Source organism: Scophthalmus maximus, chromosome 20, assembly GCF_022379125.1.
Source record: "Scophthalmus maximus strain ysfricsl-2021 chromosome 20, ASM2237912v1, whole genome shotgun sequence".
In the NCBI taxonomy this organism is placed as follows: domain Eukaryota; kingdom Metazoa; phylum Chordata; class Actinopteri; order Pleuronectiformes; family Scophthalmidae; genus Scophthalmus; species Scophthalmus maximus.
The window spans coordinates 7,048,065-7,072,500 of NC_061534.1; the positions used below are offsets into that span (position 1 = coordinate 7,048,065).

The window sequence follows — 24,436 nt, forward strand, 5'->3', positions numbered from 1 at the left end:
GCCACGAACATCTGGCTCTCAAATGTCATTTAAACTTTTCCTACCAAATGTTTCTTATGGGAATCTACCTGAAAATCCCTTTAATTGGGAGGTCCTCCAACATTGTCATGCTTGTGTTTCTTTACAGTCAAGATGCAATACAAGGGATTAGACCAACAAGATGAAAACATAATGCGATACAATAGTCAATAGTACAATGGTAGTTTGAAATGAGTGTTGAGATTTAATCAGAGAGGTTCATTATAATTTTTATTGTACTATTCTGTATGTTTATGTGTTATGAAGAGAGAAAAATAAGTGCTCTCACCTCCTCATGTCCACAGTGGTGAGGGTAAAGTTGACCCCTTTCAACCAGAGAATCATGAAGAGTCTCTGACAGAAAGGGCAGTTCCCCACACTCTCAGCGTCCTGACTGGCCTGACAGACAAACAGACATGACGTCGATAAGGTGGGATAGCAAAACCCAGGGGAAGGAGCCAAAGGCAGACACAAGTGAGGGAGAGAAAAAAAACACGAACAAACAAGGACATTCCAAACAAGCAGAACACAAACAGATGAAAGAAAAAAAAGTCAAATCTGTGCAGAAAGTCACTCAAAGGGGCAGGTTTTAAAAATGAACACGTACATATATGATCCACTGCTCGCAAGAAGTGAAAACAACGAAAGCAAACGCACTTTTAAACTGGCAGTTGAGTGCTGTAATGTATCTGGCCAAACTGTGAATACCTGCACAGGTATTCTTGTCAAGCCTGCTCTGCTCTGACAGTCTGACGGTAACTGCTGAGGAATTTTAAACGGAGGCTGCTTTTCCACCCAGATTATGAAACTAATGTGGTTTGCTTCCTTATATATAGAGATACGTATATAACATTGAATGACTACAAGCTCACTGAAATCAACAAAGTGATTTCATTCACACCTGTTGTGTGTTGTGCTTTTTCCAACACATCACAATTATTTCACAAGTCTTACCTTGACGAAGAGTTCAATCTTCGGGGCCTCGGCCATTTTTTGTTCTCTGTCTCTGTCCTGTTTTGTCTCTGTCTTGCAATGTCCGCCTCTCTCCTCTGGATTTGTTTCTGTCCCTATACGATGAAAAGACAGGCCGGACACTTTAAAAAGACGTCTCAGTCGTACACACACTGTCACACACTTTCACTCTGTCAAGGTTTTGATGAAACTGGACATACTCACACTGGCGGTCACAGTCAGCACACTGCTTTATCTTCACTCCACCTGTTTCAAATCCTCTGCTTCACCTCTCCCTCTCCTCCCTCTATGCTCTTCCTTGTGTGTGTGTCTGTCTGTTTTTTTGTTTGTCGCTCACCACGCCCGTCAGGCTTTGGGAGGCAGCCTACACCCCCTCCGGCCTTTCCAGTCCAACCAGCAAATCTGGATCTGTCCTCTCAACCTCTCAGCCTTCCAGCAGATTGTACAAGATAAACACGTCACTGTTGATCTCTTACCAGTCTGTTCTGTCTAAATCTACCTTCTCTTTGCTCTCTGTCTTTTCCTGATATATGAGAAGTTGGTTAACTACATTTTCTATTGTTTGTTTATGAGGCAAGATCAAAAAATGGGTTATGTGACTAAAATACTCGATTTTTACAAAATACAACACAATTATCCATAAAATAAATAATTGCATACGTAAAGTACAATTCATTTTGTTAAACAGTTTAAACACACAAGGCCATTTGCCATGGCACCTTTACATTGGTCGTGCAACCAGACTAAGTTAATTTCATTTTTCTTCTCAGTTATATTTGATGGCTGACCATCTAACACCAAATCTATTATGTGTTATTTATGGCAGCTCCGACACTTCAGAGAAACCTTTTCTCTGGATTTGTGGAACCTGGAAGAGAACATCAGGGAGATCTGGCTCCCAGTTGGTGTTTCATCCCAGACGGGTTGGATGTTGAGGTCAGGGCTCTGTGCATGATTGTCCAGTTCTTTCACACCAAATTCATACTTCTTTTTTTTTTTTTTTTTGCGAACAGGGCATTATGATGCTGAAACTGCAACGGGCCTCAGCTTCCTCAATCTGCTGCAACAAACATGGAAGTCTATTGCAACATTTGCATATCTCTTATTTTGAGGCCTCAATGCCAATGTTTCCACATACTTTTTCCACAATCATGTCAAAAAGAGTATCGGAGGATGGTCACGGGCCATGATATTAATCTGATCTCACCTGAAATAACCAGCCTTCATTCCTCTCTCTCTCTCTCTATCTACAGCAGTGTTTCTGTGTTTTGGAGCCTCCAGGTCGTTCTCTGTCTACTCCACAGCTTGATGTGTTTTGAGTTCATCCCACAGCCTACTCTCATTCGTCGATTAGCATTGATGACTGGCAGAAAAATGATGCTCTCGTGTCCCAGGTATTTGCTGAGGTTTCTGTGATCGGAAACGGGAGGGAGAACCGCCCTCCCCCAAGCAAGCTGACATGAAGAAACAAGGTTGCAGGCTGAGAGGAGGCAGATAAAGATCCCGGAATGGACAGAAACAGATTAGTGGAAACAAGGCTAAGGCCACACGGGCCAGTGTCATTTCACAGGCACGAGAGAGGAATTAATAAAGGCGTGACAGTCATCAATGACTTTGTGCTGTGGAATCCACTAGTTGGATTCGGAGGTTGTAAAAGGTTAATTAAAGTAAATTACTGTTTCATTTAGTCGAAGATCTCAATGAAAGGTGTTCTCCCGTCTGTGATTCTAAACACCCCTGATGACGCCAGAAGTATTTCTATAGGCGCATAAAGCCACTGGATCACCTAACATGTCACCGTCTCACATGATGGCCAAAAGCGAGGAGCGGGCTAAGACGTACAAGTATTTCACAGTGAATGACTAGAAAAATGTATTTATTGATCAATCCAAGTTTTAGATTTGTGTGAGGAGACAAATAGGAAAGAGAATGATGCCGTAACAGACAGTGAAACATGGTGGTGGGAGTATTCAAGTCTTGGGGTGTTCTGCCTACACGCAGGGGTTGGTCACCTGCATCAACTAGACTGCACCCTGACCACGGAGAAGTATCACTCCATTGTTCACAAATGTGCTGCACCCTCTGGTTTTACATCTTTGTGGAGATGGATTCACACAGCAGCACGATAATGATCCCAAACACACCTCAAAGTTTGGTAGGAAGACTGAGGAATAGGGAGTCCTGACTGTCATGGACTTTCCTTCACTGGTCACACGGGCACTTGAAGACTTAGAAGGCCAACTATACCGTGATATTGCATGTTCTTTTACATGGCATAATATGCGTTTGTATGTGTGTGTGTGTGTGTGTGTGTGTGTGTGTGTGTGAGAGAGAGATAGTCTTAAAACTTGGTAAACTTAAAGCAAGTTCATAATATAACTTTAAAAATATAAATTACTTTCTACTTTATTATATATAACACATCCCTGCCAAAAACTTTTAATCTGGTGGAAAATGTTAGAAAAGTCTCAAAGACAGATAATACTATGTTCAGTGGGCCTCATTTTAATGGCCATAGTGTAATACAAGAGTTAACATCAACATTATACATTTTCATTAAGAGTCAAATCGGACCTGGAACATCAACAATTTCTCTTGAGAAAATGTTCGGTTTACAAACAGATAAACAATAAAGTCCACGAACAAATCACCAGTCCAGGATCTGGCGAGGAGCGTGACACCCCCTCTTCCTGTCTCACACACTTCTACTCGTTCATTGGTGCTGACAACGATGACACTCATGACACTGAATAAAATCAAACTTCTTCAAAAGTTGTTATTTTTTACTATAGAGAGAACATAACAGAGCATTTTCACTGTTTTGGTACGCAAATATCAAAAAATGAATAGCAATCAGATAATATTGCTCACTTTCCACCATAGCATCACAGATGATGACTCACTAGTGTGTGATTTCCCTGGTGTAAACACCACTTCTACTTCAAATCATGCTCGACTCTTCCTCTTTTAACATCACTGCACGTGTGCAGCGAACACCCCGGGAACCCATCACCCCGTTGTTTTTGCAAAGGGGTTTTCAAAAATCTAATTTGCTCGAAAGCAGGAACTGAAGGTGCTGTAGACGGAGGGAGAGGGCGGGAGCGGGTTACACTGGGCTGAGCTCCAATTCGCATGCAGCTACAGTGTCAGTCAGGACTCGGAGGCTGCACTTTTTGGCTTTTTCGACACTTCACGCTTAGCATGTTCCTGCCAGCCGCAGCCAAAAGTGGTATCAGTGATGAATAAGGATGGAGCTCAAACCACTCATCTCCTGATCAGGTAAGTGGATGAAGCTGGGAATTTCCCCTTTTCCACTTATCTCTATTTTCTCCCTTTCTCTCTCTCTCTCTGACAAGAAGTACAAAATCTCCATTGCAGAGCAGACACTTTGCACTGTCACTGAATAACTACATTGGGCTTTAGAGTCAATTCCCATAACTGCTGCACCCTGTATTGCTCTCTTTGCACAAGGGCTGGAGAGGAGAACAGTACCACTGTCGACATAAATCTTTCACCACATCCTGTTCAAGGTAGGCCTTGTCCTGTTGTCAACTCCATACTGCAGTCTTTCAGTCGCAAATAGGCTCACTGCCAAATGAACGTTTCTCTTCATATCATATCATGATCAAATCTGGCTGCTGTATTCTCATTCTCATCAGCAGCATCCGGAGGCCATTTCCAGGCAAAACTAATTTAATAAATGAATTAGCACCATCCAGACCACGAAAAAAAATCAAAGGCCGGACATACATTATAAGTAAGAGATTAAATCGAAATTACATTTCAAATTATTCGCTAAAAACACAATTTCTTGAATTAAAAACTGAATTCACGAAATACTGTCTTTTTAATGAATTCCCTGATGAAGTCACATCACCAACATCATTAAATTATTTTTGCCCGTGGATCTTTCCTCCCTTGTTATTACCTTAATTTGTAAAAAAAAAAAATTTAAAAGATTTCCGTTAACCCCCTTTTCCAGCTTTTATTCCTACAATTCTCACACAGGCCGTTGATAATTTGCATTTTAACTTTTGAAAATTTAATTTTACATAGACAAACTTGAATAACAAACTATACACGCCCCCAAGTTGTGTACATTCCTTTTTTTGTAAAACAATGACGACTGAAGTCTGATGCAGTATGCTGAAATAAGCAGATGACTCTCCAACAGTCAGCCTCTTCCTCGTCGAGGAGCAGAGTCGTGGTTCAGTAGTAGATAACTTAGCCAGGTGGTGTTGACAGTTTTTCTTTCAAGACCAAAGAGATAACTTCATTAACTTGCGGAGGAGACACACTTCTCTCACTCAGGTGAGTTCATCATCCTTCCATCTGTAATGGGGAAATAAAGAGAGGGCTTGCCTCCATGCATTTCCTGTTGGTGTTTCTGTTTTATTCCTCAAATGTAATAGTGTGTCGGAGTTCTGCTGGCTACAGTTGTGTGCATTTACTTGTCAGACTTGTGCCCTTCTTGTATACCGAATGCTTGTTAATTTGATATATGTCGCTGTTTGGATTTGTTCATTTATAACCGTTACCTAACACTCCTGTTGATGCAAGTATCATACATTCTCCTGTGATATACACACACACACACACACACACACACACACACCACTGTGATGAAGAATATCTTACTCTCAGCAGCGGTATATGACAGCTTTGTGTTTCTCACGTCCTTTGGCAGTAACATCTGACATCTCTCAGTCAGTACGGATGAAAACACTCTCGGGACGAATCGGATCTCGCAGCGAGGTCCGGAGAACCAGAAGTTGGCTGCTGTTTTGGACTTTCAGTGCAGGGTTCCTTGTCCATCTGTTAAAGGGCCCATATTATGCTCCAGGCACCTTTTCAGCCTGCCTCCACGCATATTTGGTTATCTGGGGTGTCTGCCAGCCCACGGAGAATGAAAAGAAAACAATGAGTCGTTGATTCGTGGTTTGGGTTGATCGTGCAGACGGTCTGTAAACGAGCCAATCACAGCCCGGGCGTCAAGTGACGTAGGTTGACTCCTGCTACTGGGGCGACCACGCCCCCAACCTGAGCAGCACCTCCCCCTTTGAAGTGCGGAAAAACAGATCGCGTCCACGCCATCATTTTCTCGCGGCTGCCGCCGTTCGGTCGCGGCTGCAGGCGTTCGGACGCCGGCTGCCGGCGTTCGGTCGCGGCTGCCGGCGTTCGATCGCCGGCTGCCGGTGGTCGCGGCTGCCGGCTTGCAACGGAGCTCGCGGCTACCGGCTACCGGCGTAGCTAGACTCGGGATGTCGTTAACGTTCTATCGCCCAGCCCCTTGTGCTCTGTGTGTAATTATGGACAACGTGTTCGCTGGGCCTCTCGGGTCTCTACGTCGTGTTTGTGCTTTGTTGCGTGCGACTGTTGTCATGGCAGCGCAACGCCGTAGTTGCGCAGCAGCCGCGGGGAGGAGCGAGGCGGAGCGAGGCGGAGCTTTGCGGAACACGAAGGGAGGGGGGCGAGGAGTGAGCAGGACAGCGCTGGAATCGACCGCAGTCTCACAGGGCTGTTTCTACAGAAAGAGGAGGGGGCTGTGTGGCTCGATCCTTGAGGCGTTTTGACATGGAATGGCACACACCTGAAAACCAATGCAACTTGTGTAAAAGGGGGCATAATATGGGCCCTTTAATAAATGCCGCAGTGTCTCGAGGCCAAGGAGACGTTTCTGTGCGTTATGTTCCGCTGTTGAGGAAGTGAAAAGAGTCGGTCACTGGAGTGAATGTGAGCAGGGCATCTGATTCAGGCCTCATTTTGCACTTTAATTATTATAATCTTTTGGCACATTTGATTATTTCCACACGTACATGGTGTACGTGTGAGGTGAGATCACGTGTGCTCACTGAAGACGCACGTGGAGACGCGCTCTGCTGCCAGGTGAGAGCAGGCGCACTGAGCTGTCCACTTGTGATCCGATCACTCAGGTCGGATGTCACAGTGTTAGTTCCCCATTTGTACACATTAAGGTATTTTCCTGTTTCCTTATGTATTGTGAAACCCCTTTAGTTTAGAACGTTTGTGATCTGTCTCATACTATCCCTTGCTTTCGTTCGTTTTTACGATTTCAGATATACTTTCCCAAGGGAAAACAGCAGTGAGCCAATAAACCCTCGAGATGGGAGAGCATTATCACAACAGGCACCAAACAACATGAGACGTCTGTGCCACAATCTGATAGTGAAGGTTTATTGTTTCCACTGTGCTCTGGGATATTGTTTCATTTGAATAATGGATGTCAGTGGATGGGACTGGCCTGGCTACAGCAGTATTGATTAAAGCATTTTCTAAATACTCTCTCTCTCTCTCTTTATTTTTTTATATGCAGGAAAAAAGCAAGCCTACACAAGCTGTGGATGACTCAGTGGCTGTTGGTGAGTCCTCTTTATACTGGAAGTCACTGGCTGATTTGGAGGATATGATGGTGAGTCCTCGTTGCAATGCTGCGATTATTTCATGAGAGTTTCACTTCCTTTATTTTTTATTAAAGTAATAACATGTATATAAACACCTGATGTAACTCCACTAGCTCTAGAGTTTGAGTGATTTGTTTCCAAGTGCTTCCTTCTGCAGTTTCTCTGCTCATTAAAATCTAGTCTAGACAATCACGGATAGTTCGGATATCAACCGTAACACTAGAACAGAACATGCATGGCTTGTACACAAATATGTTTGCATCAGTCAGTCTTATTTCACACTTAAAAGCCAAGAATATCCTGTTCCTGTTTGGGTCATGCTCATCAGCTATGTTGTCACTGCCTGAGGCTGAAATTAGACATATTATGCTGATATTAGGATTCGTAATTAAACATTTTGCGTTATTACTTGTAAAGGTTTACGCGCTCTTACATATCAGTTTCATCAGACTGTCCATTCCTGCAGCTCCTCTTGCAAGACTCAGGAGCTCTGGTGTTTTCCGTCACGCGAGGAGCTCCCTTTACCAGACTGTGGGCTTTTTAACTTTGCAGAACTCTTAGTGCAATAAAACAACCTATACATCCCACTAGAGGAAAGGAAAAAAACGAAGGCATATGTCTCCTTTGAACTTTAAAAACTTTCCGAAGATTTAAAATGATGCAAAAAACTTAATATAGCTCTAAATAAAATGAGAGATTTAACATTTGCTTAGGACAAAAGGCAAAGACACAAGCTCATTGCTCCATCATAATCCTTCTTCTTGATTCTCTTTTGTTTTCAGGGGGGTGAAAACACTAAAAGGTCTCCACTTGGTTTATTGAAGAAGTGCATCCTCTTTTCCTTTCTCTTTGTTTTAATGCTGGGCCTTTACAATGGCTCGCAGAGAGGATTCCAGGCTCTGAAACCCATAAATCCCAGCACCTCCTTTGACAACAGGACCAGCAGCAGCAGAAATTTGACCATCTTGCTGTGGTACTGGCCCTTTCACACATTAGATAACCTGAAGAGCGATGTGTGCTGGGACGTCTACCGTATCCCTCGCTGTAAACTGGTGGACCAGCGCTCCTTGTTCTCCTCAGCTGATGTGGTAGTCTTCCACAACAGAGAGCTGATGTCAGGCTACGAGAAGCTGCCCTTAGACCTTCAACGGCCGCATTGCCAGAAGTGGGCCTGGATGTCCCTGGAGGCCCCTGCTCACAATGGAAACTTGCAGCCGTATGCGGGTATTTTCAACATGACTATGACTTACAGGCGGGATTCTGACGTGACTATACCCTACGGCGAGCTGCTTCCGAGGGAGGCTGAAGGACAACTGGTGCAAGACGACTTTCAGAATAAGAGCTCTCTGGTCTGTTGGGTGGTCAGCAACTACCAGAGCCACTACAAGAGAAGCAAAGTGTACAGTGAGCTCAAAGCCGTGGTTCCTGTTAAGGTTTATGGCCAATGGACAAAGACACCACTCAAATCTAGCGCCCTCTTACCTACAATCTCTCGCTGCTACTTCTATTTGGCCTTCGAGAACTCGGTCGCCAAAGATTATATCACAGAGAAGCTGTGGAAGAATGCTTATCAAGGTGGGGCAGTGCCCGTTGTCCTGGGCCCGCCGTTGAGCGATTATCAAGCTGTGGCTCCACCTAATTCTTTCATCCACGTTGATGAATTTGCGTCGGTTAAAGATTTAGGAAAGTATCTAGAAGAGCTGGCAAAGGACAAGAAACGCTACAGTGAATATTTCGCCTGGAAGCAACACTGGGAAGTAAAACTGTACACTGACTGGAGAGAGAGACTGTGCAAGATCTGCCCACGTTATAACGATTTACCCCAGCAGAAAGTTTACTCTGATTTAACGGCCAGCGACAAATAAGCAATTGAGCTTGCATAGTTGTGGTTGATTATTAAATTGAGAATTCAACCACGACATCTTGACCTAAGTTTGTGCATCAAGACCAACATATTCCCCTTCATTCTATTATTTGTAAATGCATATTTTCATTTTGCCATAATGCTGTTTAAGAATAAATAGGCATAGAACTTTTTGAAGAGGGGTCAATAGTAGTAAGTATCCAGACCATTTGATGTGAATAAAAAAAAAATCAGGGGAAAGGGAATAAACATTTCAAAAAGCCTTGAGAATTCCCCAGACAACATCACCTGGCCGGCTAATAACATGCCTACGGTGGAGGATCACGGTGGCTGCAGTGGGCTTCTCAGCGAGAGGATTCCATGGAGTCCTTCGCACCGCTGAAATTGCAACGTTGATGCCTGAAGGCGATTGAACAAATACTGTAAATTAAATGTCTTTCAAATGTGATGCTTTTATATTTTCAAAATGCAGCACCATTGAAAAGATAACATGTTATATGGCTCACTGATATACATAAAAAAAACCATTTCATATAACTGCATTGATTGGGTCTTTTTCAATGTCCAACACAATCATTTTTTCCCCTTCCAAATAAAACTAATTAACTTGAATGAATGTGTCGCCGAGTCTTATTGCAGGAAACGCCAAGAGTTACAATCAGAAGCTCAATGTGTTCAAAACTGTCTCGGGTTTAACCAAAATTGATTGTTGGTGGAGCACCGCAGAAGCACGCAAGAGAAAATTACTGTGGAACATGTGCAAATATTTACTGGGGAAAAGAAAATAATTCAGTAGTTTGCATATACAATTTTCAAGGAAAAATGTTCAATTGTGCAGATACATTTAGGTTCTAGGTATTTTTGGTAAAATCGTCTCAGTGTAGCCAACATTTCAATAAATTACAATAATCCATTTACAATCTGTTGAGACAATGCGTTGAAGAAAAACAAATCGAGAGATGAGTCCAGCGTCGTCTGTAAGTTGATTTCATGGTCACTTAGAGACTTCAGTCATGCGAGGCATTGTGAAGCAGAATAAGAGACATTTAATGTCTTCATTTCTAAAAAATGATGGTCATGCGACTTAAAAGCAACTCTTTAAAATACAGTTCAGTGAGAACTTGACTTAGTATTGACTGTTATTCAGCATTAACATAACCCTCGACAATACAATCAAAGTTAAGTATGTGAGCAGAGTTCGTCAACTTGACAATAACGGATCAAGTCAGTCATTTTTCTCGCTGCCATTCACCTGACATTTAGAAAAAATATTGACAGTGCAAATGGCATCAAAGACATTCTTAACAACAAAACATTCACATTCCCGAGATTTTTTTTTTACTGTGAATCCCACCATCCTCCATTGTTGCTCAAAATATTGGCTCAAGATGTCGATGGCGATTGACAAGTATAGGACATAAAAAGTGGGTTTGTTGTACAAACGGACATTTTCAAAAAAAGAATATTCAACATTATAAAAGCAACTTTGTGCAAAATCCATGGAAAAAAATCACCCCAATAAGAATGTGTTTTCCACTATAATGGAAGACAGATTTGACAAATACGGTAGCTGTACTTTTCTGGTAGGACACAAGTATCGCACAAACGCTGACCCAAACCTTAAAAGATTGAATTCTGTTCAAAAAGAATATTAATTCCCTCAATAACCCAGATCTGTCCGCATTTGCACAACAGAAAACCTACCATGGGTTTAGGAATACCCCCCAGTTCTTTAACACTGCTCGTACTTACGTCCTCACTTCACGACTTGACTACGCTGTTGTACCAAATCTTACTTTATTCTAAACATGAAACTATTAAAGCCAGTGGAATAACTTACTATGATTAATCCAGGATCACAAAAGGCAAACTTGTCGGTGTGGAGCGTCCGGTTCGTGGTTGGATGTGGCCCACGGCAATTTGTTTATTTTCAGTGTAAGAACAGGAAAAAAAAGACGCTATTTGGATCCATCTTATCGCTGCAGACAACAGGAGAGCTTCCTCCCTCAACTCAACCGTTTCCATCTCCTGATCCACTGCTCGGGTTAGGGGTTGGATGGAAAGGCTTGGGAATGTAATCTGTGGGTTTCGGCGGGAACTACCTGAGCATGTTTATCCAGTCATGTGGCCGACAAGTCCGGGGTGAAGGGCTTGTTTCAGGACATCGGGCCGATGAAGCTGGGGCATGTACAGTGTGGGAGGAGGGGCTCCGGGGTAGCTGGCGTAGCTCTGACCGGGAATGGGGGAAGGGGCCATGTTCAGTGGGGAGGGACTCTGCTCGTAGTACTGGCCGTCGCACTCCTCATCCAGTGGCAAAGCCAGTCGCTTCCCTTTCTGTCTTCGGTTGCAGAACCAAACGCGCACCACCTACAGAAGACAGAATTTTGTAATTTAAAATCAAAGACCAACAAGACGTCGTCTAAGAGGCAAACGGCTCCACTCGTACTTACATCTCTCTCCAGGCCCAGGTCATCTGAAATGTGTGTGATCTCCTGGGTGTTGGGTTTGGGACACTTGATGAAGTAAGACTCCAGAGCAGAGCGCACTGCTCCCTCCAGACTGGTTCTCCTCTTCCTCTTTCTGCTGTCAACAAATACTCTCTCAATCTTGTACATCTGAGGAATCAGGAAAGTGTGGACTTGTTATGAAGTGAACAGATCATTAAGGCTCAAATAAGTTACCGGTGATCACTGATAAAGTTGAAACCATATCACCACTAGATGACACACCACACTTCCCCAAGAACAGGGATCTTTGGTTCAGGCCGGCTCAGTCTGAAAAGACCAACCGAGGCTTTGTGATCATCTGTTGTCATGTAAACTAGCGGGCAGATGTCAGAGTTGCAGACTTACGTCCTGGGGATTCTCCGAGGTCTCGGCCTCATTCAGCCATCTCTGAAGAAGAGGTTTCAGCTTGCACATGTTCTTGAAGCTCAGCTGCAGGGCCTCGAAGCGGCAAATGGTCGTCTGGCTAAACATCTTACCTGCACACAAACACAAAGCGACCATCAGTATTCGCAAGTGATAAACTCAGAATTGTTGACATTTCTGGAGGGAGGGCGCCATTTCTGTGACACTTGCCAAACTTCCCGAGTTGCTACTACAACCTACCATCACATATCGGCGTTATGACTCTGGCCACCGATCACAGAAGCAACCGCTTTGGCTTATTCATCGGCTGATCATAACTCTTTATCTAGTATCTCGGTTAAAAAATAAATCAGTAATATCTCCACACGTTGACCTAACTTACCATAGAGGTTACCCAGGGCCAGGCCAACGTCTGCTTGAGTGAAACCCAAGGTAATGCGCTTGTGTTTCAGTTCCTTAGCAAACTGCTCCAGTTCTTCAGTGGAGAGGTTCTCCTGTGTGACAGGAAGGTTTGAAATTTAAAAAAGAAAATACATTAGAGATGTAGCATTTGAGCACATTGGTTGACTCTGTGTAATCACCTGAACAGATTCCCTCCAAACTGAAGTGGAACTCAATGGAAACCACTTAAGACAAGTCAATTAAATTGAAGACGTGATTCAACGGCTCCTCTTACCTCCTCTGAGTCGCTGCAGCCGCCGCTGGAAGAGCCGCTGCTCCGGGTGGAGGAGGCCGGGTTCTGCGCCTGGGGCCCGGGGGCAGCCTGGGTTGTGTTCACGCTGAAAAACGCGTTTCCCGGAAGCCCGTTGCTCGGGGGCGATGGAGACATAGATGGCGAAGACGCAGACGAAGTTGAGGGGTTTTGAGCGTTGTTGCCGGGCGGGGTGATGTGGGCGATCCCAGGCCAGAAGGACGGGTTCCAGGCCGCCGGGTAGAAGACTCCGTGGTGCATGGCGGCGGAGGCCGGGGCTGTCGGGTACTGCTGACCCTTCATCTCGGCGGAGTAGTCCTCTCCAGTGTCCTTCTCGGTCTTGATTTCGGGCAGTTTGATTTGCTCCCTGGTCTCGGCTATGGGGGGACTCAGGTTTGTCGGCTGGGTCGCTGCGGTCGCGCCGGGTACCTGGCCGGTGTACTCGGGCGCAGCGAAGGGATACCAGTGCTTGGGTTGCCCAAACTCCCCAGTCTGCAGGTCGGATCCCCTGTAGTCACCGGCCATGGGTGGGAACGCGAAAAAGGTCTGCGCAGAGGACGGCGTGAGGCCCCCGTAGGCGGACTTGTTGTAGAGGAGGCTGGGGTCTGGCAAAACGCCATGAGGAAGTTGGAACGAGGCGGCGTTGCCCAAACCATCCTGGCCAAAGAGCTGGGTGCAAGGGTTGGACCGGCTGAAGTCATACGGCCTGCTCTGGTACTCCGGACTCTGCGATCTATCGGACATCTTCCAAACGGCGTGGGAGCCTATCGACGAGTACGCGTCCGAAGTGGAAAGTTAGCAGGGATGGATTTCTGACCCGCTCATCCGTTTTAAGGTTTACGCACAGACCAAAAGAGTGGTCAGAGGGACGGCGCTCTGACTGCCCGAGTACGGTCCGTTTCGGAAGGGGTTTTGTGTGCAGTGTCCCTCTTGGTGCAACATAAACGCCGGTGCGCCCGCGGCCTACTCCATCAAGTCCTGCCTTTCACACCACCTCCACTCACCTCACCTTCAAGCTCAAAATGCTCGTCTCCTGCGTAAAACCTCCACAGGTTTCCCTGAGCACAGCTGCGGGTGTTGGAGAGGGCCTTATCTCTTCGCCCATTGGCTGGCGCGGACAATTACGCGCAGCTGATAGTGAGTTTGTGAATGACCTTGATTCTTCCCAAAGTAGTGGGCGTGTCTTGACGCAAACACCCAGAGACTCTCCTCCGCTGCAGATCCCCTATGTTTGCCTGCGTTCAAGTGAAATCAAACATTTTTGGGTGGAAAACATTAATGGTCCAATTCAACAGTTTTAAGTTCACATTAAAATGCCATATTTACATTGCTAAATAGGCACAAGTCACTGCCTTTTGCTGTAAATACATTAGAGCTACACTGTAACACTATGATTTGCTCACCTCCTACATGAATTATAAAGCATCGGGTTCGTTTGAATTATTTCTCTGTTAGGAGATGGCTTTGATATTAAAATCTCCGAATCCATCTGAATGGATTCAACGTTTAGATAAATAAAAATGAAGCGATCCCGTATAATCCAGAATAACAGCGATGAAACAAATTACCTTAATTAATCGGAGACAGGACATAGGCTACGGTACAAGAGCGAATTAAGAGGATTTTATTTTCAAATATCTACTTAATGGCCTATGTGAGAAAGATCCACAGTGAGGAATGTACCCATCAAAGATAGTAAGAGATAAAGAGGTGTTGTTGTTGTTGTTGTGAAAGTTTGCTTAAAGTTTGGATATTTTACAACAAGTTTGTTGATGCACATTTTAAAAAAAATAATCCTAAAGTAATAGGTGTTAAGTTAAAGTTTGATTCATATGGATATTTGTGCAACATACTCAGATCGGTCCACTGTCAGGATGGGTTTGTGTTGGATTTATACACGCTGAATTTTTAGATTCTTTCTTTTTTTTGAATACATTTCTTACCCATTCAAGAACTGAAATAAAATTTTAAAAAGGCCAACACAGATCATAAAACCACCAACAGCACTCAGGTGACCCCCCCCCCCCCCCCCCCCCCCCCCGATCGGGGGCCATTGAAAGGCCTGTATGGCCGATGCGCCGGTGCAGATGCGCTCCCCCAGCGCGAGTCGTTGGCCGCAGATTGCGGCAGGAAGACGCGCTGCGGGGAGGGAGCGAGGGTGCCATTGTACGACCTGGCCCGGGGGCCCCCCCGTGGAGTTCAGATCCCGAGTAGCGATGGTCGACCATTAGCTCCTTTTCAGATTGAAACAATAAGTCTCAACTCTTTGATTTGGTCCCCACACCCAACCACCCACCTCCCAACCCACCGCCCCCCTCCCCCCCCCCCCCCCCTGAAACAAACACCAGAGACAAGTTTCACTCTGGTCTGCACAGCTTCCAGTGTGAAAAGGCCCTGGAGGTCCAAAAACAGGTCGGAGGAGCACGGGGCTGTTTGCAGATGGAAACAAGTTGTGAAGGAATATATTCCTTCTTGAAATAAAGGAGCTTGATATTCATTTTTTTTTTCATTAGCTCGTGGAACAAAGTTTTTCCTTTTTTTCATAATGGAGTGGTCTCTGACGAGTGAACAGCTGATCACATAATGAATCCATTCAACAACTCATCAGAAGACGTTTGAACAAAAACACCAGAAAGTGAACTTGTCAGGACTGGAATCTGCAATTCCATTCTATCTCAAACTTATATCGTGCCCTAACGTCCTCTCCTTGGGAAACCCATGATCCCAGACAGAGACATGTCACTGGACAGAGTGACTTTTTCTGAACCCTGGGAAAAAAGATATCCTCCCACCAACAGCACTGTCCCTTTCCTCCCAGGTACAAAGCCATGCAGCTCCAGGATCAGGGAGGCCTGTGTGGAGACCACAAGAGCCTTGTCAATAGCTTAAAAGACATCAAACCTCTGCCCTACAAGCATTGTCCCGGGCCATGGACTTGGGGGTATGATTGTCATGCAAAAGACAGACAGCAAGAGAAGATGGCAGACTCCAGGCGGTGCTTCAGAGAGACAGAAAGAGGCTGCAGAGCACAGCACTCTCGATGGGGGTGGAGGGGCGGGGGGGGGGGGGGGGGGGGGGGGGGGGGGGGGGGGCTCAGACTTGAATAGCTGGGTACAGTGAGGAGGAGAAGATGTGTGAGGAGAGTATCTGGGGGTTTAGTTGAACCCCCACTTCTCTCTCGCGCTCTCTGTCTCGCTCTCAGATCTTGTCTTTGGGTCTTTTTAAGTGGCCCTTTCTTTTCAAGACACCTCAGAGGTCGGAGATCAGGTCCAGTCAAACAGACAGAGGGAGAGTGGGACATGAAACAAAAGCCTGTTGGTAAAGCAGAGTGAATGTGCCGCACACGACAACCGTTCACCACAAGTGGAGAGTGTGAGGCTGCAATTTGTACATACTGCTCCACGAAGTTATCAAGCTTCTTCAGTTTTCTTTCCACTCCCTTTTCTTTTAAACACCACATGGAACTGTGTGTGTGTGTGTGTGTGTGTGTGAGAGTGGTGTTGCTATCTTAATCGGGTCATGCTCGGTTCAGGTTCTTCCAGCGGAAAGAATCGTGTCGATTTCTGAACTCTGAGCAGGATGTGGCTCTTTGTGCGAAATGAAACAAAAATGTTGTTCGCACATCACCCCCAAAACTCCTTGATCAGTCTTTCATCTCTAACTTGTGAGAAAGTTCATTCGCAATACAATTGCCTTTTGGTCTGTTCGCTCGTGTGTGTAAATATACACACTTAACCGCACTTGGCACCTCAAAATTTGACAGATTGTTTCGCAGAACATGCAGTTGCAAAAAAAAAACCCTTCTGAGACATTTATTAAATATCCTTTAAAACTTGTGTCTGCGGGATAAGATCACAAGAACTGTCTCTAGAAAGAAAGAAAGAGGAGGAGACATGACATCTGAACGTCAAAGATCATTGCTGCAAATCTTAATCTCTATAGTGGTCAATAAATCAATAGGACTGGAACTTAAACGTCGCTCCTCCTGTTGAGCGGCACAACCGTGTCCCACCGCGAACAAGTCTGATGGCTTTTTGATTTTCTCCCTAACGGTCCTGCCTTTGACACCCACCTTCACACACCCTCCACCCACTCAGGTTTTCATCTGAGGGCCAATGGCTGCCTTCCTTCCACTGTGCACCAACACAAAGGGCTTTAACGGCCCTGCGTGGCTCAATGGGGACAGGAGACTGACCTGCCCCCTCCTCCCCAACACACACACAGACATATAAGCACATATACGAAACCAACATTGAGGGATACGCAAGCTCCTTCTTCACCACTACCCCCAACATACACACACACACACACACACACTTTCTGGGAGTAGTCATAATCTGGCAATCTCAAAGATGTTGCCTTGTAGTTTCAGTAGTTTTTGGACGGGACTGCAGCTTTAATTTTTTTTTAACAGTATCACATTTAATAAATAAGCAATTTTTAGCTGCTTTTTAAAGCTATATGATGTTTACACTGAGTGAAATAAATGTGAACATAAGTCTCAATGTTTTTCAAGCCGTGTTATGTTGTGTCTTTATTTCCTCTCATTTCAACAGAACTAAATGTCCACAAAATAGTTCAATGCATTCCATGAAAAAAGACAAAAAGAAAAGGCAAAACAAAAGTCTTGCCAAAAGTTCTTTTACATGTGGTAAAAAGTTTTAATTCCTTGGTCTGCATGTACAAATGTCTAGAAAAGGTGAACTCACTTTCACTCCTTGTATGTACATTTTGCAGCACGGGGCCAACTTGGTACTGACGAGGAGGAAACAGGGACAAATACAAGAGAGTCTTATTTATTTACCACCTACACATCCATCAGTATAGTTTGTCTGCAAAAAGTTTTCATTCAAGTGCTAAGAAGTCACTTTTACTGTACATTCCTCCTCCATCGACGGGATGCATACACACGGGAGGCAGAGGAACTCGTCGTAGCTCTGCCAACACGGTACAGTCATAACCATGCAAACAGACATAATCAAGTACTTATGTGCACCTTATATGACAGGACACACAATTAGCATCGCTAAACCTTGTGGTGAGTCAGGGAGAGTTTTTACAGAAGTATCTCAGAGATCTGTTTTTAAGTATCCCCTGGGTATCTGGTACGGTATGTGGATTTGCCGCTAGCTATGCATGACAAACAGCAAGGGCGGGCACCTGTTTTTTCAACTTAGACTATGTATACGTGTGTGTTTCTGTGTGCTATCTATATGTTTGCTATTGTATCAAATTCTTTGGAAAAAGCTGCAGAAATGAAGAAAAATGATAAAAGGTACGGGAGGAGAAAATCTATAGTTTGATTTTTAACACGCTGAACACGACAAAACACACATGAGGACAAACATGGGGCTGGGGGACTCTGAAAAGCTTACGTTAAAAGACAGGGAACAGTGTCTCAGAAATAAATTAAAAAGGAACCCAACATACATTTGTAGTATTAAAAGCTGAGCAGGGGCAGATACAGTAAAAGGCCTACAAGAAAAATAATTTTAAAAACTCGGCATCCTCTCAATCAAGTGGTGTCTTTTAGAGAAATGGCTTATATGCCTGCACATGTGTGTGTGTCTGTATATGTGTGTGTGTGTGTGTGTGTGTGTGTGTGTGCAAGGTGTTCAGCATTCACATTTGATTCCCCTGATAATGCGTAGATGAGTCATCAAACAGCGGGTTCTTCACTTCCATCTCTCCAGTCTGTCAAGGAGGGGAAAAGGGTATTGTTAGTCAAAAAATGAACATCAGAAAAAACATTTGTTTTGTACGCGTGTGTGTGTGTGTGTGTGTGTGTGTGTGTGTGCGTGTGCGTGTGCGTGTGCATGTGCATGTGCGTGTGTCTACCCACTGGTGCAAGTCCTGGGCACTCGTATACTGTGAAGTCTCCTCCCACTTCCTCCTCGTCTGATGTGACCTCATTGTCGAGGACTTTTGGTTCAGGTTTGTGACTGCAGAAGAAGAAGAATCAAAAAAAAAACATTGAGGTGAAGGTGGTGAAGTGAAGAAACAAGGTCAAAGGATGTGGTCACAACAGTGATTAAGTTTGCATTCGGGTATGAGAGGCAGGGAAAAGTAAGTAAAAGCCCATACCTTCCCAGCGAAAGCATCTGCTGTTTCTGATGTTGGTAGTGAAACATTTGGGCATTTTGGGCCAGGGTCTGATCTCCCACCTGGGAAACAGAAGAAGCAAAGTGTGAACGACACACTTGACAACAGAGGTCGTACATCTGCTGGTTGGTGCAGAGGAAGTGAGAAACAGAATCCGAATACGCTGCTACAGTAATAGACTGGTGACGTGAGAGCTCCGTGCTTACCGAGGTACCTTCGGCCGTGGCAGCAGGCATGCTCGCCCCAGCGAAAGCAGGGTAGTCGACCTTCTGCGCCAGATGCGATTTTTTCTGCATCCTGTGTGTGGTGGGGGAGAGGCATCATAAAGTCCCCTGCAATACTGAGGTCTGTTTCCTGCTTCTTGCTCGTCCTTTAACTTAAAACTCACAGATGATGATATATGAACAGCCAACGGAAGCACGCGTTGTTGTTTTTTTAGGGTAAAAAAAATTGGGTAATCAATATGTACAGATGATCAAAACTGTGAGTGTAAGCAACCAACGTGAAAGGGAACAGTAGACCACCAAACTACCACAGGTCAAAAAAAGATATATATAAATATTATGCTCTTTTTTTGTGGATAAATCAAACAACAACACTAAAATCGCTGCTGAAAAAGCATTTGTATATGATACATACTTTAATCTGAATATCATGATGACAACTTACATTTGTTTTCCAATCACATCTAAAATTAGACACGTGCTTTTAGGAGATATATTCAAGAGAACGAAACGCAGCGGGAAATAACTTGTGATCAAAAAAGATTGTATAAACCTGGTGAAAGAGTGATGAATACAAATATTAAAGGGGCGATTATATGAAAAGAAAAATGACGTTTTTTGTCTTTGTTTGTTGCAAAATTACAAGCGTAAATATTTCCACGTTTCATATAGTATTGTAGACAGAATTTAGCCTCCTCTTGCGTCACTTGTGACTTTATGTGTTCAGACTTACTTGACGAAACAGACGGTTGCCAGGATCAATGCAAGAGTGCCCACCGTGACACACACCGAGATCAGAACTGCACATTGATTAAAAACAAAGAAAGAAAGAAAGAAAGAAAGAAGGAGGAGTGAATAATGTGTGATTAACCCCACCACGAAATTCTGAGTAAAATGATAAGGAACAAACACACTGGGATGACGAAGCTTGATGACAAGCGCTGGAATCTTGCTTCAAGAATTTGAACAATTTGGTAATAATGGGCCTGAAATTGAACCCGCCACCTGTTTTTATCCGTCTCATGGATCAGGAGGTTAAATGTTCCCTCTCTGTGTGTACTAAAGCTTCCTGCTGAGGTGTCACTGTGTCGAGGGGTAATAAAGTCGTACTCACTGACAAGAATCTTGTCGTTCTTCGGTGCTGGGACCGGCAGAGGACCAGCCCGGACCACACCTTCAGTGCTCCTGGGCTGTGGGGTCGGCGTGTCAGCGAGCGCGGGGCCGGGGGTTGTGGCGGCGGCGTGACTCTTTTCAGACGAGGGATGAGCCTGGCTTTTCCGTCCTTGTTTGGCGGCATCTGCCCTGCTCTTCTTCACATCTGTCGGGTGGGTGACGGCAGCTGAGAGAGAGAGAGGGTGACAGAGTGGGAGAGATGGAAACAGTGACAGGATTTTATAAAAAAAAACTTTGTGCACAAGAATTACAGTAAAACACACGTTAAGATCAAAGCAGTCCCGGATATGTCTGTCGTGAGATGGTTCTCACCAGGATGTTTGGATTGCTTTTGCGGAGGTTTGAACTCCGATATTTCCTGTTTCTCGATGACAGCCTGAAGGAAATCGATCTCTTCGTCCAGGTCCGGGTAGAAAGTCACTTTAAAAGAAAAAAACAAGATTCAAAGTGTCACTGTTACGCTGGCTTTCATAGTCTTTGAGTAAAAGCTAAAAGGAAACAAACGATGCAAGAGGACACTCAGTTCAGCAGATTAATTTGCTGCCGCTTCTTGGTCTGGATAGCACCATTAAGAATCTTGTCCAAATTCATGGCCGTGGGCCAGAGGCATGTCTGGTCCCAACGTGCCCTTTTCAGGGCCTTGCCTCCGAGGTGATGGAGAGGGAGTGTGCCCATGTGTCTTGTTTGTTTGTGGACTGGTTAAAAAAGAAGGGGGACAGCACTAAACTGTTGTTAACAGCCCGCGAGGCCAGACAGTGAGCCACATTCCTGCAGTGCTGTCGCGGTCTCCGGGGAGACCACGGCCGATAGTGTGTGTGTGGCCAGGGGAGGAAGCTCCGCGGGGGGCCGGAGCAATCAGCCAAACCGTTGCCTCTCGGAGCTCCGGTAGCTACTTTCACAATGGAATCCATAGCTCGCTGTTAATGGAGGTGATCAAAGCGTTGTTTCCCCTCTGCAAAGTTACATTATATATCAAATATCAAATTATGGGTATTAACACTTGGCAGGAAGTCGTGAGAGAAGTGGCTGCAACCAGAGAAACTGCAAGAAGTGACATCAGAAGCTGTTTTGCAAGATCACGCCTTAAAGCCGCGGATTATCTGTTCAGCATTCTGGATCAAAGATGTAAAAGGAATATATCAACCAGTGAAAATATCAAAACAAATGTGTTTTTACATATTAATGCAACCACCTACATGATGTTTTAAGGATTGCAGTGTCACTTTCACTCCAGAAGGCCGACCATCTGGCCGAGCTAATGTGTTCGATATGACCTGCCCGCACTTTCACTGTCTGCTTTGTTATTTTCCTGCCCCCCCTCCACTAATGGCCATTTAGTGCACTTCATAGCAGGTGTCTGCGGAGGCGGGATGCACCATCTGTACTTTGCAGGTGGTTGGGAGCTCCATCTCCAACTCGCGTTAGCACAGGTTTGAATTTCACGGGGAGACTCGGAGAAAGATGAGCGCCCTTTCTATTTCGCAAGTGGGCACCGACAGTGATAGCTGAAGGTGAGCAGGGAAACGGATGAAGACAGAATTTGCTCGTAAGGAAAGAGCCCGGGTTGATAGCGCACCCGAGAGAGTGTCAATTGTGTGTACGTGTGTAGTTTGTCACACACTGACTAAGCACGCACACCTCTCCCTGTGTAAGAGGGTTTTGTCACCAGCTTGATAATGACCCATAACCTCTTGAGAGGCACCCAGGGGGCAGTTGGGTACAACAAACAAACACTAAAGATCTCAACGGGGACTGTGGGTCACACACATCTGTGCTGCTCTCTTTTCCCACTTAAAAACCATTCACATTTCTTCCTCCTCCCCCCGAAAAAACCACATGCAGGAACCCACGCTACTTCCCTGGCACCCCCACACTCTTCTTGTGTAAAACAAAGACAAGAAAACCACACTACTGATTTCACAGATCTTGTTTCCAACCGCTTCGGTGTGCACTTGTGTAGAAGTTCAAGGATGCACTGTGATGTGACCATGACGATCCTTAACGGGGTTTTTTTTTAGAATGGACTAGATTTCGAATTTGATGAACCAGCCTTTAATAACCGACCCGAGGAAAGGAGATCATTAGGAACACTATCAGCATGTGGTAATTTGATCTGGTATTAGATCGGGAAACAGTTTTGTAACTATGGATATTTCAACTGCTGTGTTATTTTTTTATTATTATTATTTTTTTTCATGGTATTTATTTAGTTTCATCTATGACCCCCGCAAGTCGACAGACCTTACAGAGATGACTAGTGATGTAATGACCTCAACCGACAGCCCAAAATAATAATAACAGTTTTTCCGGAGAATACGATAAAATCTAACATGTGAGAAGCTTGAGAAGACAAAATACTTAATTCTTTCCAAACTACTAAACCTAGTTGATATCCATGTTGAGTTTGTTTGGATCATGTCGTCAGTCCTACTCGTGGATTATTGATTTATACCCATGCGAGTTCTGCTGCCCTCTAGTGGGTAGTTTAATACATGGCACATGTACAGAGAGAGAGAGAGACTACAGATCTGTCTGACTGATTGTTCATGCGCAAATTCTCCGAAACCAGGTCTCATGACTGACTTGCACAAAGCCGCCTGCTATTGTTTCAGATCTTACTGATTCATGTTCTGTTTGTCAGCAGGGAAGTTGGTAAACGGAAATGAAACAAAACGGTCACAGTTAAAACAGGAACTCCCATCTGTTTTATTAGTTTTCATGCGTCACACAGTAAAAAAAAAGAAGTAATTTTGCCCATGAAATCCAAAGTTGGTGAGATAGCGCGACTGTGAGGCGAGTCACCAGCATTGTTCTAACCTTCAATAAACAGTGAGTCCCACCCGTCTTTGTCGTCGTTTCGAAAAAAGGAACGCACCGACCAAAGGCACAACAACAACAACAACAACAAATTGTTTGCAATAAAAATTCTGTAAAACTTTTTTTTAGGCTGTGAGACTTGAAGTCAGTGGCCAGTGTTCAGTTCTTATTGACACACTGCATCATAATTTCTTAAAATATGTCTAAAATCAACCGACGATGTTTAAAACATTAATATGAATATCAACAACATAGGTAAAGCTGAATATTTAAAAGGTGAGACAGCTGAGAAACAACTAAAAAAAGGAAGACTAAGGAATGTCTATATTTGTCGGTTTTTCTCTTCCCAGTCAATATTTAGTTAATGCCTGAAGTTAATTCTATCATGATGATAAACTGCTTTGTCCAATTCAACAGTAATATCAATATCAATCATTTCCAAATCTGTCTGTTGCAGTGTAGTGTGCACACAGACACCACTAGGTGTCCCCGTTCACATTCACATGTTTGTGCCATCAACGAATAAAGAAGTGTGACCAGCAAGTATGAGCAGTCATCTATAATGTATGTCTGATCTTTACCGTGCTGGTGATGATGATGCTGTAATGTACTGGTAAGTATTTAGCAGTGGGCTACATATACACATCACTAAGTTTCTCTAATGTAGGGGCTGTGTGACGCAGTGTTCCATGATAACTACAGGGGCGATTTCTGTGCCAGCACGTCGTTTGTGTGTGAAAAGTCTGACACGTAACAGAAATCCCTACTTTGCAAATGATGTATAAGACTGGTCCCCACAACAACGACTCGACTCGGCAAAAAAAACACAACACGAAGAGGGAAGGGGATATTACGGCAACTTAACATTTGCAAAACCACTAACACCATATTAAACAGCTGAGAAAAGGGTATGACGAACATGTGACGAGTGACGGTATGGATCGCAAACTGGATATGATAACCACTATCTGTAAATGAGATTTTTGGTCATACTGCACCGCCTCACTCCAGATGAAAATAAAACAGTTTTTTATGGCTTCTACCAATCCCCCCTGTTTCCTGGGGGCTCGTGCAGATGATACAGATTCAGCTCTAGTCAAAGATGTAACGGAGGGATTTTGTCTGAAATACTCTGGGCTCAGTGTATATGTGCGTCATCTGAATCTTCACCATGGCCCCTGCTGAAACTTTGAACTTGGAGTCTTCTCAACCACAACCATGGATCATGAGTGCGCACATGCCCACATCACAAGTGTATGCACAAAGTGACAACACTGACGCGA

General features: G+C 44.5%; 4 protein-coding genes across 10 annotated transcripts in view; 1 reads left to right on the plus strand and 3 right to left on the minus strand.

Annotated features, from left to right (window-relative positions):
* The window catches only part of clic3 (chloride intracellular channel 3), a 3,372-nt gene extending 2,020 nt beyond the window's left edge, over window positions 1–1,352 (minus strand). The window contains exons 1-3 of one of the 2 annotated variants that reach the window (XM_035607244.2): window positions 1,195–1,352; window positions 973–1,085; window positions 308–417 (exon numbers count right to left, since the gene is read on the minus strand). In XM_035607244.2, coding sequence (XP_035463137.1) covers window positions 308–417; window positions 973–1,008 — 146 coding nt within the window. In that variant the 5' untranslated portion in view covers window positions 1,009–1,085; window positions 1,195–1,352. Of the gene's footprint in view, window positions 1–307; window positions 418–972; window positions 1,086–1,190 lie in introns of both variants that reach the window. The other variant, XM_035607245.2, reaches the window with a different exon arrangement.
* fut7 (fucosyltransferase 7 (alpha (1,3) fucosyltransferase)) overlaps window positions 1–9,888 on the plus strand; it is a 19,298-nt gene extending 9,410 nt beyond the window's left edge. Inside the window, exons 2-7 of one of the 6 annotated variants that reach the window (XM_047329668.1) lie at window positions 1,817–1,926; window positions 2,004–4,269; window positions 4,462–4,520; window positions 7,068–7,182; window positions 7,325–7,420; window positions 8,195–9,888. In XM_047329668.1, the coding sequence (XP_047185624.1) occupies window positions 7,150–7,182; window positions 7,325–7,420; window positions 8,195–9,277 (1,212 nt within the window). In that variant the 5' untranslated portion in view covers window positions 1,817–1,926; window positions 2,004–4,269; window positions 4,462–4,520; window positions 7,068–7,149 and the 3' untranslated portion in view covers window positions 9,278–9,888. The other 5 variants (XM_035607238.2, XM_047329669.1, XM_035607243.2 and 2 more) reach the window with 5 other exon arrangements.
* pou5f3 (POU domain, class 5, transcription factor 3) lies at window positions 9,882–14,833 on the minus strand. The gene is made up of 5 exons (XM_035607237.2): window positions 12,823–14,833; window positions 12,529–12,640; window positions 12,129–12,259; window positions 11,727–11,891; window positions 9,882–11,643 (listed from the first exon to the last, which is right to left on the minus strand). Exons 1-5 carry the CDS (start codon window positions 13,579–13,581, stop codon window positions 11,389–11,391), a joined length of 1,422 nt encoding a protein of 473 aa, XP_035463130.1. The 5' UTR covers window positions 13,582–14,833; the 3' UTR covers window positions 9,882–11,388.
* Window positions 14,834–17,342: 2,509 nt separating this feature from the next.
* Window positions 17,343–24,436, minus strand: part of npdc1a (neural proliferation, differentiation and control, 1a) — a 19,881-nt gene continuing 12,787 nt past the window's right edge. The window contains exons 3-9 of the mRNA XM_047329557.1: window positions 20,649–20,756; window positions 20,278–20,502; window positions 19,897–19,963; window positions 19,146–19,236; window positions 18,922–19,001; window positions 18,680–18,779; window positions 17,343–18,531 (exon numbers count right to left, since the gene is read on the minus strand). Of these exons, the coding sequence (XP_047185513.1) occupies window positions 18,460–18,531; window positions 18,680–18,779; window positions 18,922–19,001; window positions 19,146–19,236; window positions 19,897–19,963; window positions 20,278–20,502; window positions 20,649–20,756 (743 nt within the window). The 3' untranslated portion in view covers window positions 17,343–18,459. The remainder of the gene's footprint in view (window positions 18,532–18,679; window positions 18,780–18,921; window positions 19,002–19,145; window positions 19,237–19,896; window positions 19,964–20,277; window positions 20,503–20,648; window positions 20,757–24,436) is intronic.